This window comes from Girardinichthys multiradiatus, chromosome 11 (assembly GCF_021462225.1).
Source record: "Girardinichthys multiradiatus isolate DD_20200921_A chromosome 11, DD_fGirMul_XY1, whole genome shotgun sequence".
Taxonomy (NCBI): Eukaryota; Metazoa; Chordata; class Actinopteri; order Cyprinodontiformes; family Goodeidae; genus Girardinichthys; species Girardinichthys multiradiatus.
In genome coordinates this window covers 38,690,672-38,705,359 of record NC_061804.1, presented here as the reverse complement: position 1 = coordinate 38,705,359, position 14,688 = coordinate 38,690,672, and the positions used below count along the sequence as shown (strand labels likewise).

Sequence of the window (14,688 nt, the reverse complement as noted above, 5' to 3'; positions counted from 1 at the left end):
ATAGTGTATACTTTACACTTTGATGGAAGGCATGAACAGCCAGACAAGATGCTGTTCAAAGCCACTGAGCTCATTAGGAACACAATGGATTTAACGGAGTGAAAATCTGACTACTTCACTCGCTCTAAGCTTCTGTTGTCTGCTCTGTGGTGGGGGTTTGTGTCTGACAGATGTTTACAGGGGATGGGAGGTGTTTTCTTGCTCTGCACTGTCTGGGAAAACATCTGGAGTTTGTGAGGATTTACCAGTAATCCCTTCAGCAAGCTGTAGGGTGCTCTCTTAGAATTTCAATGAATGTGTAGTAGGAATGCTGCTTTAGGACAGAAGGGAAAAAAACAGGCTGCTTCGCGACAAGTGTTGCAGAGGTCGAAAGTTCTGTAAGCTTCTTAGTGCTTCAGCTTTTAAGCATGAATAAGTTAAACTGGTTTGGCTGAGATGACTCCAATAAAATCTCATTAAAATCATTTAAGCATGAATGGATAGTCAAGGGGATAACACTTTCATGCAGATTACCTCATAAATTATTTGAGAAAATTGGAACAGCTCTTTCAGTTGGGATGGTAACATATTAGAAAAGCTCTAAAGCACTCAACTACAAACTACAGTTGGAGATAAACAACCAAACAACAGAGTCCCACAGAACCTGGGGAGTTTTTCTTTGCCAAAAGACCCACATGAATGTATGTCTTTGGTTTAAACTCTCTGGGTTTATGTCTTAGACAGATGATACCACCCAAGAGGAATTTTGCACAGGGTGTGTCTTTTATATGATTACATACTGTGGCATCATCACTCACTGCAATAAATCTCGTAATGACAGTCCTCAACTCACTCCCTATCATTCACATTCATTATGGTCATTATATTTACCCTCTGTGTCCAACAAGCCAAGCCCTGAATATAACTAGTGTAAACGCAAAGTCAATGCACAAGCCTTTTGTCAGCATGGGAAGAAGAGAAGCACAACACAATGGTCAAGCCCTGCAGTGTATATGCTAAGCGTCTTAGTCAACTTATTTTTTAAGTATCCTAGGGCTTCCTCTGAGTTACAATTTTTAGGTTGAGCGGCTCTTACCTGTGTCCAACCGATAAGAAACTGAAAAACTGGATCTTTTGTCGATTAGGGAACACACTATATTTAAGCTTTACTGCATCATGCTGAAAACCATCCTCAGTGTTGCTGAGCCAAGAAGAGTCAAACGCAGCACTGATATTTTCAGAATCAGAGAGACGTTTAAGTATAAAATGAGAACAAGTACCAAGATGCAAAAACACCTAAAATAATAAATAAGGCATTTAAAAGGAAACAGTATGTTGTACAACATGTTGAGACTTAGCAATTCACTTATACTGCGATAAAAGGTGAGGGAGCAACACCTTCAATAGCAAACAAAAAGGCTGAATGCATCACATCAAAGTTGTCAGCTTTTTGAAAAGTTCAGTTCCTTAAAACACCTAGGTTTCGAAATCCAGTTTCAGCATAACAAAAAATATTTAAAAAGGAAGCCATAATTATGTATGAATTAAACAAATGAAAAAGCCTTAGTATTTTGGATGTTGTTAATATCACAATATGTCTACACCAGCCTTCTATTAGACATGAGATAAACTGGAAATAAAAATAGGACTAATTATAGTTAGAAGTGGAAATTCAAAGGAAAAGTAATTGTTCCTAATAAACTCATCACTTAAAATGTAATAATGGAGACAAACATTGCAAAATGTTATTTTAACTTAACATTCAGTTTATTTATATAGCGCCAATTCACAACACGTTGTCTCAAGGCACTTCACAAAAGTCAGGTACATACATTCCAATTAATCCTAATCATTGAACAGTGCAGTCAGATTCAGTTATTTTCAAAGGAAACCCAACAGATTGCATCCAGTCAGTGACTTGCAGCATTCCCTCCTCCTGGATGAGAATGTAGAGACAGTGGACAGTCACTGGGGTTGACTTTGCAGCAATCCCTCATACTGAGCATGCATGTAGCGACAGTGGAGAGGAAAAACTCCCTTTTAACAGGAAGAAACCTCCAGCAGAACCAGGCTCAGTGTGAGCGGCCATCTGCCACGACCGACCGGGGGTTTAAGAGAACAGAGCAGAGACACAAGGAGAACAAAGAAGCACTGATCCAGGAGTAATTGAATTAAACTGAATTGAATTAACTTAACATGTGCTTCATATACCTAAAATATATCCGTTGCAGGAGAGATGACATCAGAATCAATATTTCCCATTGTTTAGTAACATTACAATAATACATCGTAGAAAGGTTCTCTATACACTTTCTGAAGAGCACAGAGTCTTAGTTAGTATGGGAGTTATTGGCAAATGAAGACAGTATAAAGTTGTTAGTCTCCTATGTTTTCATTTGGTGCAGAAGTGTGCTTAGACCTTAGCAGGACATAGCACTCATTGTGAGATAAGATTAATTTAGATTTATTTTGGTTTACACTCATTAAAAATGCCATAAACAAACAACAGAAGAAGAAACATCTGGGGGAAGTAGTTAGAGTGGCCCATGTTAAACAGGGGGAAGATTGTGGTTAATCAGAAGTAAACGGATTTGTGATGATATTAAAGTGTTTTTGTAGACTTCTTTTAGCATCTATTCTCAAGATGAACTTGATTGGACAACCAGAAAAGAATATGTTAGCTGTTGTTTTAATGTTTTAACACTTACATGTCATTTTCCATTCAATAGAATGTCTGATTTCAGCTGCTTTTGAGGGCTTTTTAAATTCTTTACCAGACTTGCAGGCTGGTATAAACTGCAGTCTAAAGACCTTAGACAGCTCTTTCATTCTTACTGTGCCTTGGTATTCACTCTCATTTAAACAGGGACAAACGTTTTTGAGTAATGATGTTCTAGTCAAGTGAACCTTATGTGATACACATATGTCTGATTTTTGCCTTTTTAAATGGCAATAAATGTGAGGGGTGAGTATTTTATTTATTCCCACAAGCGGCATTTTGTTTTATAGTATAGATTATACTTATGATAACACAGCTGTAAACTGTTAAAAGACGTCTGCTGGGTGAAAGAAGAATGAGAGATGACAAGTGAAATCTTACTAAATCCTAGTTTGAGCCTTTATTTTTACATGTATCTGCTATGTTGTTCATTTGTTCCACTACATTTGCCACATACAACTTAGAATAAACAATCTCAAGCACGAAAACACTTTAATCACCTGAGTAAATGTTTTTGTACAACAGGAATATACAATGGTTGTTAAATCTGAGGGTAGCTGATTGGCAAAAACGTAGTCCCTAAATCAGGGATTATGGTAATTCCCTTAAACTCAATAAGATGTCCCAAAAATATTTTATGGATTATTTTAATTTTCAGTAAATTTTCAGTATGCCTAATTGTAACTATAATGCTCTTTAGATTGACTACTTTGGTCTCTGTACTTTACATAAGCCATCAATCAAGTGGTTTAAAATAGAAAGCTTTCTATCAGAAAACAGTCATCTGGCCAAAGGAGTGGCCAGAGTTACCACTCCAATAACAGAACAGTCAGTGTGTGTAAAATTGAATTAGTCCAGAGTGAGACAGGTTGCTGTTTGCCCTTTGTGGCTTTACGGCCCCAGAGCTGGCCCATTGGGGTTCCTGTCCCTGGCTAAGCAGACAAAGAGCAGTGAGCAGACACACAGAGTAGGACCTCAGTGCTGAGCTCGCTTTCCACTGAGAGAAATATAACCCACCTCCAGCCTCCCACCAGCCACTACTTCCCACTCTCACTTCAGGACATGAGCCCACACACAGGGGTAGCAATTACCCTTACCCCATAGTTGGATGACCCTGTGTTCTTGACCCAGAGGCTACAAAGCACTGTGCCCCTCCTCATGGCTCAAGAGAGCTGAGGAGCTGATGGGATGGGGGACAGACACTCAGTCAAAATTGGCAGTGCTTGTTTAAGGTCACTTCCTATTCCTATTCTGTTGAGAGCAAGCCTGTCAATCACAAGCTATCGCACAGTGGCTGGTTGCTCCTGAGGCAATACAGCTGGGAGCAGGAAAGCAGATGACAGCACAGGGCCTGCCATTCCGACACAGTTTGTCCTGCATGCACTGACACATCCCTCCTGTTCCTCTGTAGACCTTCCTTAAAAAGATAAACGAGACCAATTTCAAAAGATCATCACTAGAATCACACAATTTCACAAGATGTATATTCCCTTTTCCCTTCTAAAGATTTCTTTTGTTTATGATTTTCTGGTCCAATTTAAATGTTTTTGGATTACCAACAAAACATTTGTAAGAATTTTAATCGGACAAACATAAGCTAATAAAAAAAATTATTTTTAAATGCTGATTTCATTTATTAGGGGAACAAAGCTGTCCAAGTCAACCTGACCCTATGTGAAAATATACCTCCTCCCACCCCTTTTCTTTTCTTTTAAATCATGGATTAGCTATGATTATCCTCATTTCATTTATTTTCATTACCCACACCAAGGTCTGGATGTAGTCAGACCTCATACAATCAAGAAATAACTTAAATAAAACATGTAAAACATGCCAATACGAGGAAGTGATCTCAACAAGCATCATGGTCTAAAGAACTGCCATAAATTTGCCTTAAACTCAACTGCACCTGGGTTATGCAACAGGACAAATATCTGAAGATCACCAGCAGGTCCAACTCTGAATTACTCAAAAAAAATAATTAAAAAACAGAAATGACTCTTAAACACACCACCTGCTAGAAACCCTCTAATACAGATGAATTAAAACAATTCAGCAAAGCATAGCAGGTCAGTTGTTGCATCTAAGGGTGACACCACCAGGTAGTAGACTAAGGGGGCAATTACTTTTCACACAGGACTAGGTTGATCTGGATAGCTTTTCTCTAACTAACTGAAATATTTAAGTGGGACAAAAAAGCAAAAACAGAAGAAATCGATAAGGGGGAGAACACTTTTTCACACCATCGTAGGTACATTCTCAAGCTTCTGCAATTGATTCAGAAAGTGCTTATTAGAACTCACCAAATATAGTATTATCTCAACATGACCATTCTTTTTTCTTCACACCTAAATTTAACAAAAAAAATCTCTCAACCATAATTTCTCACCTTCTTCTATTTCAATTCCATCCATTAATCTCCTCCTTATTTAAACGCATGTGAAGAGAAAATATTCTCGCCTGTTTAGCAGAGGAATTATTCCACACTAACCTCTTTCTTTCACTTTTACACAAGACACTGCCAGAAAACACCCATGGTTTCTTTAAATTGTTTCCTCTGCTGTTTCCGTTTTAAAGAAATATTTTTATTTTACATAGCCTTTTCAGGTTACTTATTTAACAAACTTCAACATTAAAGAAATGGCAATTATGTCTAACGTTTTGTCAAAGACGTAACATATTACAAGGTATTTTTGCTTAGTTAAATTATATTCAAAAACACCTCTCCTTCCTTTTTAGCAATATGTATATCATTTTTTAAGGCAGATGTGCTTTGATATGGAAGACTTCAGTTCGAAGGTCGGAGGGATGTTTAGGTTTTATAAATCATGATACAATACTTATAGTGCCTTGCAAAAGTATTAAAGGTTTCCACAATTATTCACACTACAACCTAAAACTTCCATGTTTTTACTGGGAATTAATAAGTAAGTCGTATATAATTGTAGAGTGTGTCATAATGAGGTGAGATCATTCCATGTATCCATGCAGAAATTGATTAAAACCTCACAATTAAAGCAATGAAATATAAATAAGTAAATATTCACATTGTGAAGCTGTGAAGTCTGGGAGGTCCATTTTGAGTCATGCTATTAATTCCCTATTCTTTTGCGGAAGTGTATACTATGATTGAGACTAAAAAAATTACATCTGATGAAATAAGAATTAATCTTTAGAGTATCAAATGAATAATGATATACTACATGGATAAGATGTCATGAAAAAAAAAAAGAAGGATGATTTCTTTGAAAATCATGTTAACCATATATCAATAATTGTGGATGGAATTAAGATTCTTACATTTATGATTGATGAATAGAAATGCAATTAGGTTTTTTTTAATAATAAGTGCTACTGGATTTCGTTAATCTGTATGTGTGAGAAAAGTACTGATAATCACTTGTGATGTATAAATAAGTAAGGATGAAGTTGAGGTAAAGCACATGACTCAGGGACTCAGGGAATTCCAAAGAAAATATCACCTTATGTGATGGGTAACCAATGGAACAGCCATGGCAACAACCACTGGCGAATAAGCACAAAGAGTTTGCTGAAAATGCTTTATAAAATGGGTAAGAATAGAGGAACTAGTTGGTTGTTTCCTCGCAGAAGACCAGCAAGCAAGATTGGATTTAGAAAGACACAACAGATGAATCAGAGTATCCGAGACACAGGCCCGCTGATAATCTGCACTGAAAAGAGGATCAACCCATGTGCCCTATGAACCAATCCCTTTTATGTCTTAAGGGTTTTCTTCAACTCTTCAACCTCTGGAAGTCCCTGATTAAAGAGACGTATGACATCAGTGTTTCTGACAATACTTGACCCAAGACTTCAGTGACAGACCATCGAAACCTGGAGGATCAGTGCCTGTCTGCTTAGAGGAACAATTAAAGATTTTGGTTACCCTTCCACCCAAGAAATCCACTCGCTGTCTTCCGAATTCATCTTCATCAGGTGAATGGATGAATCTCTGTCTTCAAAGCCTCCATCTTCAAAACTCATCAGTTTCAGAATTAGGGAAAGATAGGTTGATTGCTGAATTTCAATTATTCAATCATTATGTGTGACTGGATTTCATGCTGTTACCGACCCCTGCAAAAGCCTTACTAAAGCATATAAAATTCTAGATAAATCGTGGACAGTGAATTATTTGAGTCACCTTATTTTGTATTTTTTGTTGGTGGTAAAAAGCCTTGTTGTCTGGTTCTAAATGATTTTAGGAGGTTTTTATAGGGTGCCTTAAGCCAAACCTGTAAAAACAATGGCCTTGTGGCTCTTGCCAAGTTACTGAACTTAACCTAACCCATATACTAAATGCAAGTTGTAAAGTTAGGGAATGAGCAGCCGTTAACAGAATGTGACTTTGAGGGTTGGATGACTGCTGTGGGCTACTTGGTTGTCCAAACCACCGATTTAAAAAAGGGTGAGACTTCTGAATGTAGGCTGTTAGAGGTTAGGCGTGTCATTTCCCGACACCAGCTTAAGCAGATTTTTCAGTAAACCAGCTTAGTAAAATTGAGCAATCATCTCAGAAAAGGGAAGTAGGAGGGAGGGGTTAGCTCATCGGATAATGAAAAGTGGAATAAAAATGATGTCTGGTTTTATATAGTTTTACAAATAAAAGTATGAAAGGTCAAGTCAAGTCAAGTTTATTTATATAGGTATACAATATATTTGAAATCAGCCCCTTTACTCTGATACCCTTAAATACAATCTAGCCTAACCATTTTCTGAGAATGACTAACAAGACAAGCAAAGAGGGCATTATTCAAATAAGCAGCCAAGAGGCCAACAGTAACTCGGGAGGAGCTGCACAGATCCACAACTCAGGTGGGGCATTCAGTTGACAGGGCATCTGGTCATGTACTACATAAATCTGCCATTTATGAAGAGGTGTCAGTAAAAAGTCTACAAGCAAAGGTCTGCTTTTGGTGGAAAACTAATGCATATGAAACTATGACCCTAAGCACACCATGCTCCAAAGATGGTAGTGTTATCATGCCATGGGAATGATTCTCTTCAGCAGTGTCAGAGAAGCTGGTCATAGTTAATGGGATGATGGATGGAGCTAAACACAGAGCAATCCTGGAAGAAACTAGACATACAGCCAGAATTTTAATAGAATAGTTTAAGGTGCTGCTTCTCAACCCTGAACCTGAGGACACCTGGCATAATTAAATAGGGGATTAACAGGCTTCTGGAGCACTTGATGGCCTGCTGTGGAGGTAATGCAATAATTTAAATTAGGCCTGCTGAAGCAGAGACACATCTAAAGCACAAAGGACTTTGGTCCCTGAGGACCAGGTTGAGAACCACTGATTTAAAGCATATGCACGTGTTAGAATAACCCATTCAAGATCCAGACCTAAATCCAATTGCAAATCTGTGGCAAGAGTTGAAAACGTTTGTTCCCAGATGCCCTCCATCCAGAATGTGCAGTACTTTCACTCTCTAGACCTGAAGCTGTATCTCTAGCAAAAGGTGGCTTTACAATGTACTGACTTAGGGGACAGAATATAAATGTGCATCGTGTATATATTGCCTCCCCTTCCCAATAATTCATTGCTTTGTCATCAAATCAAAATAAAATACACTAGGCGGTAACATGACAAAATGTGAAACGGTTTAAGGGGAAGAATACTTTTGTAATGTCTTTTATGAGGTTATAAAAAGGGAGCAGTGAAACAGATCAAAGCAATAAAATATAACAGCCATCTTCTCATTTCTGTACCTCAAAGCTGCTTGAGTACAAAATGGCAGACCAGATGGAAAGAAAGCACCTCAGGCACCAACAGATGCTCCCATGTGGCCACATGGCATCTCATAGGGTTTCTATGATGCATGTTTAAGCTAGCTGGGACAGGTACAGTATCACTCACATTGAGGAGGGTGCTGTCTGGCCATGTTTGATGTAATGAGATAGCTTCGTCAAGCCAACAGGGCAGACACCTGATGCTAAGTGCTAGAACATGATCAGGTAAAAAAGGGTTGCCATCAAAACCATTTGAGAGACAAAATCAGCTGCAGAGGAAGATGGACTAGATGGCTTCTAGTGGCTGATTTAACTGATGTCTGAAAATACTGTTTAGCAAATGAATGGTAACAAAAACCAAAGCTGTTTTCATCAGCACAGCAGCAAACATTTAGAAAGAAAGGTAGTGGTTGGCTCAATACAGTATCATGTCAGTGGTAAACGGCACAATAACAGGATACATACTAAAACCTCTAAACCTGATACAGGATCTAAAGTCCAGAAAATGACATCACTGTGTGCTTTTAAACTTTACCACATTGCTACATCACAACATGCCATGTCCTTATCAAACAGCTAAATGTGAACAAAATATTACACTCATACAAATAAAGGCTTTAGGTTCATTCACTTTATCATTAAATTAGGAGGACAGTTAAAATGTCATCAAGCTAAACAGCAGGGTTTCGTAAAATACAGGTACTACAAGTTATAATACAACCAGAGCCAATCATTACCTGTAGGGTAAGAAACAAGGAGTCAATATTGTCTATTGGCAGAAGTACAAAAAAAACTAAGGTTTTTAACTTCGATTTTCTTACAGACCAACACACATAAAGAACAAAATAAATCCAAAACAGCTGCAGAGAGTGTGCAAAAGCACAGGTAAATCTCACATTTCCAATGGTTATTTGCTTAGGTATTTCGCATGGTATGTTATGGAGTACAGAAAAAAATGCTAAGATCTTACCTTCTCGTTGTATTTGAACTTGACATAAAACCAACTAGACTTGATCATCCTTTTGCTGTCAGTTTGTGAAAGTTTCGGTAAGCAAAGAGTGTTTAAGTCTCCTCCGAACACTGGCGGTTAATGATCTGTGCTGTGCTACTGAAATGTTTCAGCTTCTTTATCCTGCAGGTCTTTGTGTGGGTTCCTTCTCGCTCCGTCTCTGACTCCAAGCCTCTGAGCCTGCTACTGTACTGTTTGTTTCATTCCCTCGACTTTGTAGTGTAGGGAAGTGTGCGGTTGGGTGGTGTGTGTGTGTGTGTGTGTGTGGCAGAGTTGGAAAGCTGACAGGAGAGCTCCTCAGATGGGCTTCAGCTGTGTTGGCATATTCCAACAAAGAAGCAGTACAGAGATGTTTCTCTTCAAAGCGGCAAACTCTTAAGACTCAAGCAATCCCACCCTCTCCCTCCCCTCTTGTTCAAAGTTTATTTTCTCTCTCTGTCCTCTGGGCTTTTTTCTTCTGCCTCTTTGGCTGTCTTTTTAAACATTTTCCCCTTTAAGCCCTTTGTCCACTCAATGTGTCCCCTCAGTGCTTCTTATCGCTCTGTTTTATGCATCAGTAAGTTCTTCCAGCTTGACCTAATTCAACCCCATTCTCTATCTGTTTCAGTCAGTTTCTCTGCCCTCTGAAGTTCTACTGTCTGCAATATTACTCACACAGACAGAAACACTGATGCTGGTCTGACCTCAAAGACACACTGCCACAGACTCAATGTATTATGACTGCTGAATAAATTTGCCTCCAAAATGTTATCATAAATCAGGATTTACTGAGATCAGGTTAGGCACTACTTCACTCTTCTACTCGTTACTTAGGGAAAAGGTTAAAGTTATGGTGCATTCTGGTCTTTTTATACAACTCAACAGTGTATGTCATCTGGACCTGACCTGATCCAGATTTTATTTTGTTTATTTTGTATTTTATAACATTTTAGCTGTCAGAGGAAAAAGTCCAAACTAGGTTTTAACAGATAAACAGATAAACACCTCTCTTTGGAAACGTTCTGCATATTGTTCATCAGAAAATTTCCATTTACACTCTGGTCCCCCCCCCCTGTTTTTCTTCAGACCCACGACCCATCTTCAAACTGGAAACATTTGAATTAGAAACTGCTTTATGATACACATTTTTTGAACGTAAGATGATTTCACTATCTGTTCAGGAGATTTAGTCTTTTTTTCTTCATTGAACTCAATTCAAAATTGATATTTTTATCAATTTCCCAAGACAGCTGCACGGTTCTGCCACAGCCATATAGATATTATGTTATAACATATTTGGTAAGACAGACCTCAAAATGTTAACTTTCAATATTAAAATTTGCACAAAGCAAGCAATAAAACATTTGAAAGGTTACCGAAGGAGAAAGTGAGCAGAATGAAGTGGACTTTTAAAATGTAATTCACCTAGTGTGAATGCTTACGGACTAAGAAGGCTAGAGCCCTGCACAGTGGGCCACCCAGCCAATGTTTACATTCTGCCACTCCCCTCAGCACAGAGGACCCAAAGCCCACACAGAAAACACTTGTGTGTATATAATTATGTCACATCTGATAATGGTTTGAGAAGCCTGCCAGCTAAAATGGGCTCCTGTACCCCAGAGTATTTAACCAAATTTGGCAGCTCCAGAGTTAAACGGAGGTAACCCTTCTATCATAGCATAACAGAGGCTTATAAACAAAGGAACATTTTCTCAGTGCCACTGTGTTACTATCCATGAAGACATAATGGGCTTACAAATACTTTTGCTGTCATGTTCTGCCATTTTGGGTTCTGGTTTGTGTTTTTGTTCTGTGGGGTTTTAATAGTTTATTTTTCTTATTTATTCCTGAATTCTTGTATTCATGTGTGTGCTTTATTTCAGCATCATTAGTTGTTTCGGTTTGTTTACTTTTCAGTTAGGTTTTCCTCTATGTCTTGAGGTTACTTTGTTAGTTCTTATTTTCCAGAATTTTTATATCTTAGGTTGTTATAGTTTTTATAGATCTGTTTCCCTGGGTTTGTTATTTAATCCCTTCCCCCATGGTTTAGTTATGTAATCAGTTTCACCTGTTCCTCAGCCTCCCTGCATACCCGGTCCACACCTGACTCTAATCCCTGCTGATTAACTGCTTCTCTTCTTTTGTTCCACACTCACTTCCCTCAGTTTAAAGGCTTATTGTTTTCCCATTACCAATCACTGGTTCCTCCTGTTCACTGCCCACTTGTGTTCTGTTGGTATTATGTTTCTTGGAAGATTCATGTAAGTTTTGGATAACTCTTGTAAGTTTTTTGGGAGCTACTGATGTAAAGCTTTTTTGAAGACATTTGATTAAAGAAAGAAGTTTTTTCCCATCATGCTGCTTCCCAGTGCTTGTCTGCATTTTGGTCCTCTACAGCCACAGACCGTGACATTTGCCCCAACCTGGTGCTAGTGCAGAAGAATGTCTAGCAGAATGTGCTGCTATACTGAAAAAACAGGCAGGGCCCCACACAAAACATGGTTTCCTAAGCAGATTTCTAGTGGATTGACTGGTGTCTGGAGAAAATCGGTTGTCTCCTTAAAACAAGTTAAAAAAAATAGTAAAAGGTTATGTTATAATCATTTACTTCTTATTGTTTTGTGGGGTACAACTGAAATTCTGAGTAGTCAGTATGTTGTCTGCAGAGGATCTAATTACAGCCACTGAAAAACAACTCCAGTTTTTTTGTGCCCCTTATGATCTAATCTATATGGTAGTTTTTTAATTGTGGAGAGACAGAATATCAGCAAAAAATTATGTAAAAGCACATGACATAAAACCTTTCAATTATTTTTCTTGTTGAAATAAATATATGTCTTTGTACCAAAGACAGGGAAACCACCCCAGGTAATTAACTGTGCTCTTTGTCATTAGACAAGTTAGTTTCAAACTCCCAGGTCTAAACCCTATTAGGATTTTTAAAGTGAAGTTCTTTTAAAATGTTATAAGTAGGTAATATCTTCCCCTCAGTAAATAACTCTCTTCATTTAGTATACATGCAAATGGATTAGTCCTGGAGGCTGAACGGCTAGAGGGACCAGGAAGAAGCCGACTTCTAAAATCGTCAAACAACTCCAAATGTCAAAGCACGTCATTATGCAAATGCTCTTTTATGAACTGTTGTCATATTTGCACTGGACAGTTATTTACAAAGAAGCTAATGATGGACAGGAAATGGAAGTAGGTGGATGTGATCTTCCTATGTGAAACACGTACTGAGTACCAATCATTTTAAGCATTTTCTATCAGAGTAACTACCATCTAGAAAAGTAAAGACTGCCATTTTGGGCTGCACGGTGGCACAGTTGGTAGCACTGTTGCCTTGCAGCAAGAAGGTCCTGGGTTCGATTCCCGACCAGGGGTCTTTCTGCGTGGAGTTTGCATGTTCTCCCCGTGCATGCGTGGGTTCTCACCGGGTACTCCAGCTTCCTCCCACAGTTCAAAGACATGCCTGTTAGGTTTATTGGTCACTCTAAATTGTCCTTAGGTGTATGAATGAGTGTGTGCATGGTTGTTTGTGTGTTGCCCTGCGAAGAACTGCCGACCTGTCCAGGGTGTACCCCGCCTCTCGCCCATAGACTGCTGGAGATAGGCACCAGCTCCCCCGTGACCCACTATGGAATAAGAGGTAGAAAATGACTGACTGACTGACTGATATTGAAAACCATGTTACACCAGTTTAAACATAAGGAATTGCAGGGAATTTGTGGATCATCAAGTCCTGTCACAAGTTTGAGTGTCAGTTTTAAACAGTCCGTATGCATTTGGATTAAGGTTGTGGAATTCACAGTGGTAAACTCCGTGAGAAAAGGGTATGTCTGTTAGCAAGGCAAGTTTATTTATATAGTACATTTCAATAGCAAGACAATTCAAAATGCTATATATGACAAAAGAGAAAAAGACACATAATAGGAAAATAACATTGCAGTGGCATAAAGGTAATTAAATAATTAACGAACACAAATAATTAAAGAGAATAAAATGAATAATTAAAATTATAAGAAGATAATAAAAAAAGATGAACAAATTAATGATAAAATGATTGATAAGAAAATTAAAGCAAATTTGGACAAAAAACTTAACTAATAATGTTTTGATAGCACAGTCAAAGGCCAAACAAATACGTTTTTCATCTTGATTTAAAGCAACTTAGGGTTTTAGCGCTTTTACAGTTTTCTGGGAGTCCATTCCAGATTAGTTGAGCATAGGAACACAGGAAAAGCTGCTTTTCCATGTTTGGTTCTGGTTCTGGGTATGCAGAGTAGATTTGAGCCAGAAGACGTGAGAGGTCTGGGTGGTTGATACACTGACAACAAGTCTGTAATGTATTTTGGTGCTAAGCCATTCAGTGATTTATAGACTAACAGAAGTAATTTAAAGTCATTCTTTGAGATACAGGGAGCCAGTGTAGGGACTTTAGAACCGGGGTGATGTGCTCCACTTTCTTAGTTTAAGTGAGGACGCAGGCAGCAACGTTCTGGACCAACTGCAGCTGTCCGATTGACTTTTTAGGCAGACCTGTGAAGACACTGTTGCAGTGCTCAATTCTACTACAGATGAACGCATGAATTAGTTTTTCAAGGTCCTGCTGAGATGTAATCCTGGAGATTTTCTTTAGGTGATAGAAGGCTGACCTTGTTACTTTATGTGCCTCTGAAGGTTCAGGTCTGAGTCCATCACTACACTCAGGTTTCGAGCTTGATTGGTGGTTTCTAGTTGTTTTAACTGAAGCTGTGTGCAAACTTTTAAATGCTCTTCCTTTGGTCCAAAAATGATTACTTCAGTTTTGTTTTGATTCAGTTGAAGAAAATGTTGGCACATCCATGCATTCATTTCTTCCAAGGATTTACCAAGTGCTTTAATGGATTCATAGTCACCTAGTGACATTGTAATGTATGGCTGTGTGTCGTCTGCATAGTTATGATAATGGATGTTGTTTATTATAACCTGAGTTAGGGGGAGCATGTAGATATTAAATAGGAGGGGCCCTAAGATGGACCCTTGGGGAACGCCACGTGTGATTTTTGTGGTCTCTGATGTAAAGTTACCTACTGACACAAGAAAGTACCTGTCCTTCAAGTAGGATTTAAACCAATCGAGTGCTGTTCCAGAAAGGCGGACCCAGTTTTCCAGGCGCTCTAATAAAATGGAGTGATCAACTGTGTCGAATGCTGCACTAAGGTCCAATAATACCAGCACTGTGGTTCTTTCACAGTCTGCATTAAT

At 38.5% G+C, this 14,688-nt stretch overlaps 1 protein-coding gene across 13 annotated transcripts in view; it reads right to left on the bottom strand.

Moving 5' to 3' along the window:
- The window catches only part of auts2a (activator of transcription and developmental regulator AUTS2 a), a 440,983-nt gene that overhangs the window by 292,579 nt on the left and 133,716 nt on the right, over window positions 1-14,688 (bottom strand). The window contains exon 1 of one of the 13 annotated variants that reach the window (XM_047378599.1): window positions 9,424-9,552. The exons of the other annotated variants lie outside the window; for them this stretch is intronic. Coding sequence (XP_047234555.1) covers window positions 9,424-9,471 — 48 coding nt within the window. The 5' untranslated portion in view covers window positions 9,472-9,552. Of the gene's footprint in view, window positions 1-9,423; window positions 9,553-14,688 lie in introns of those variants that run through there. 13 annotated transcript variants of the gene reach the window in all.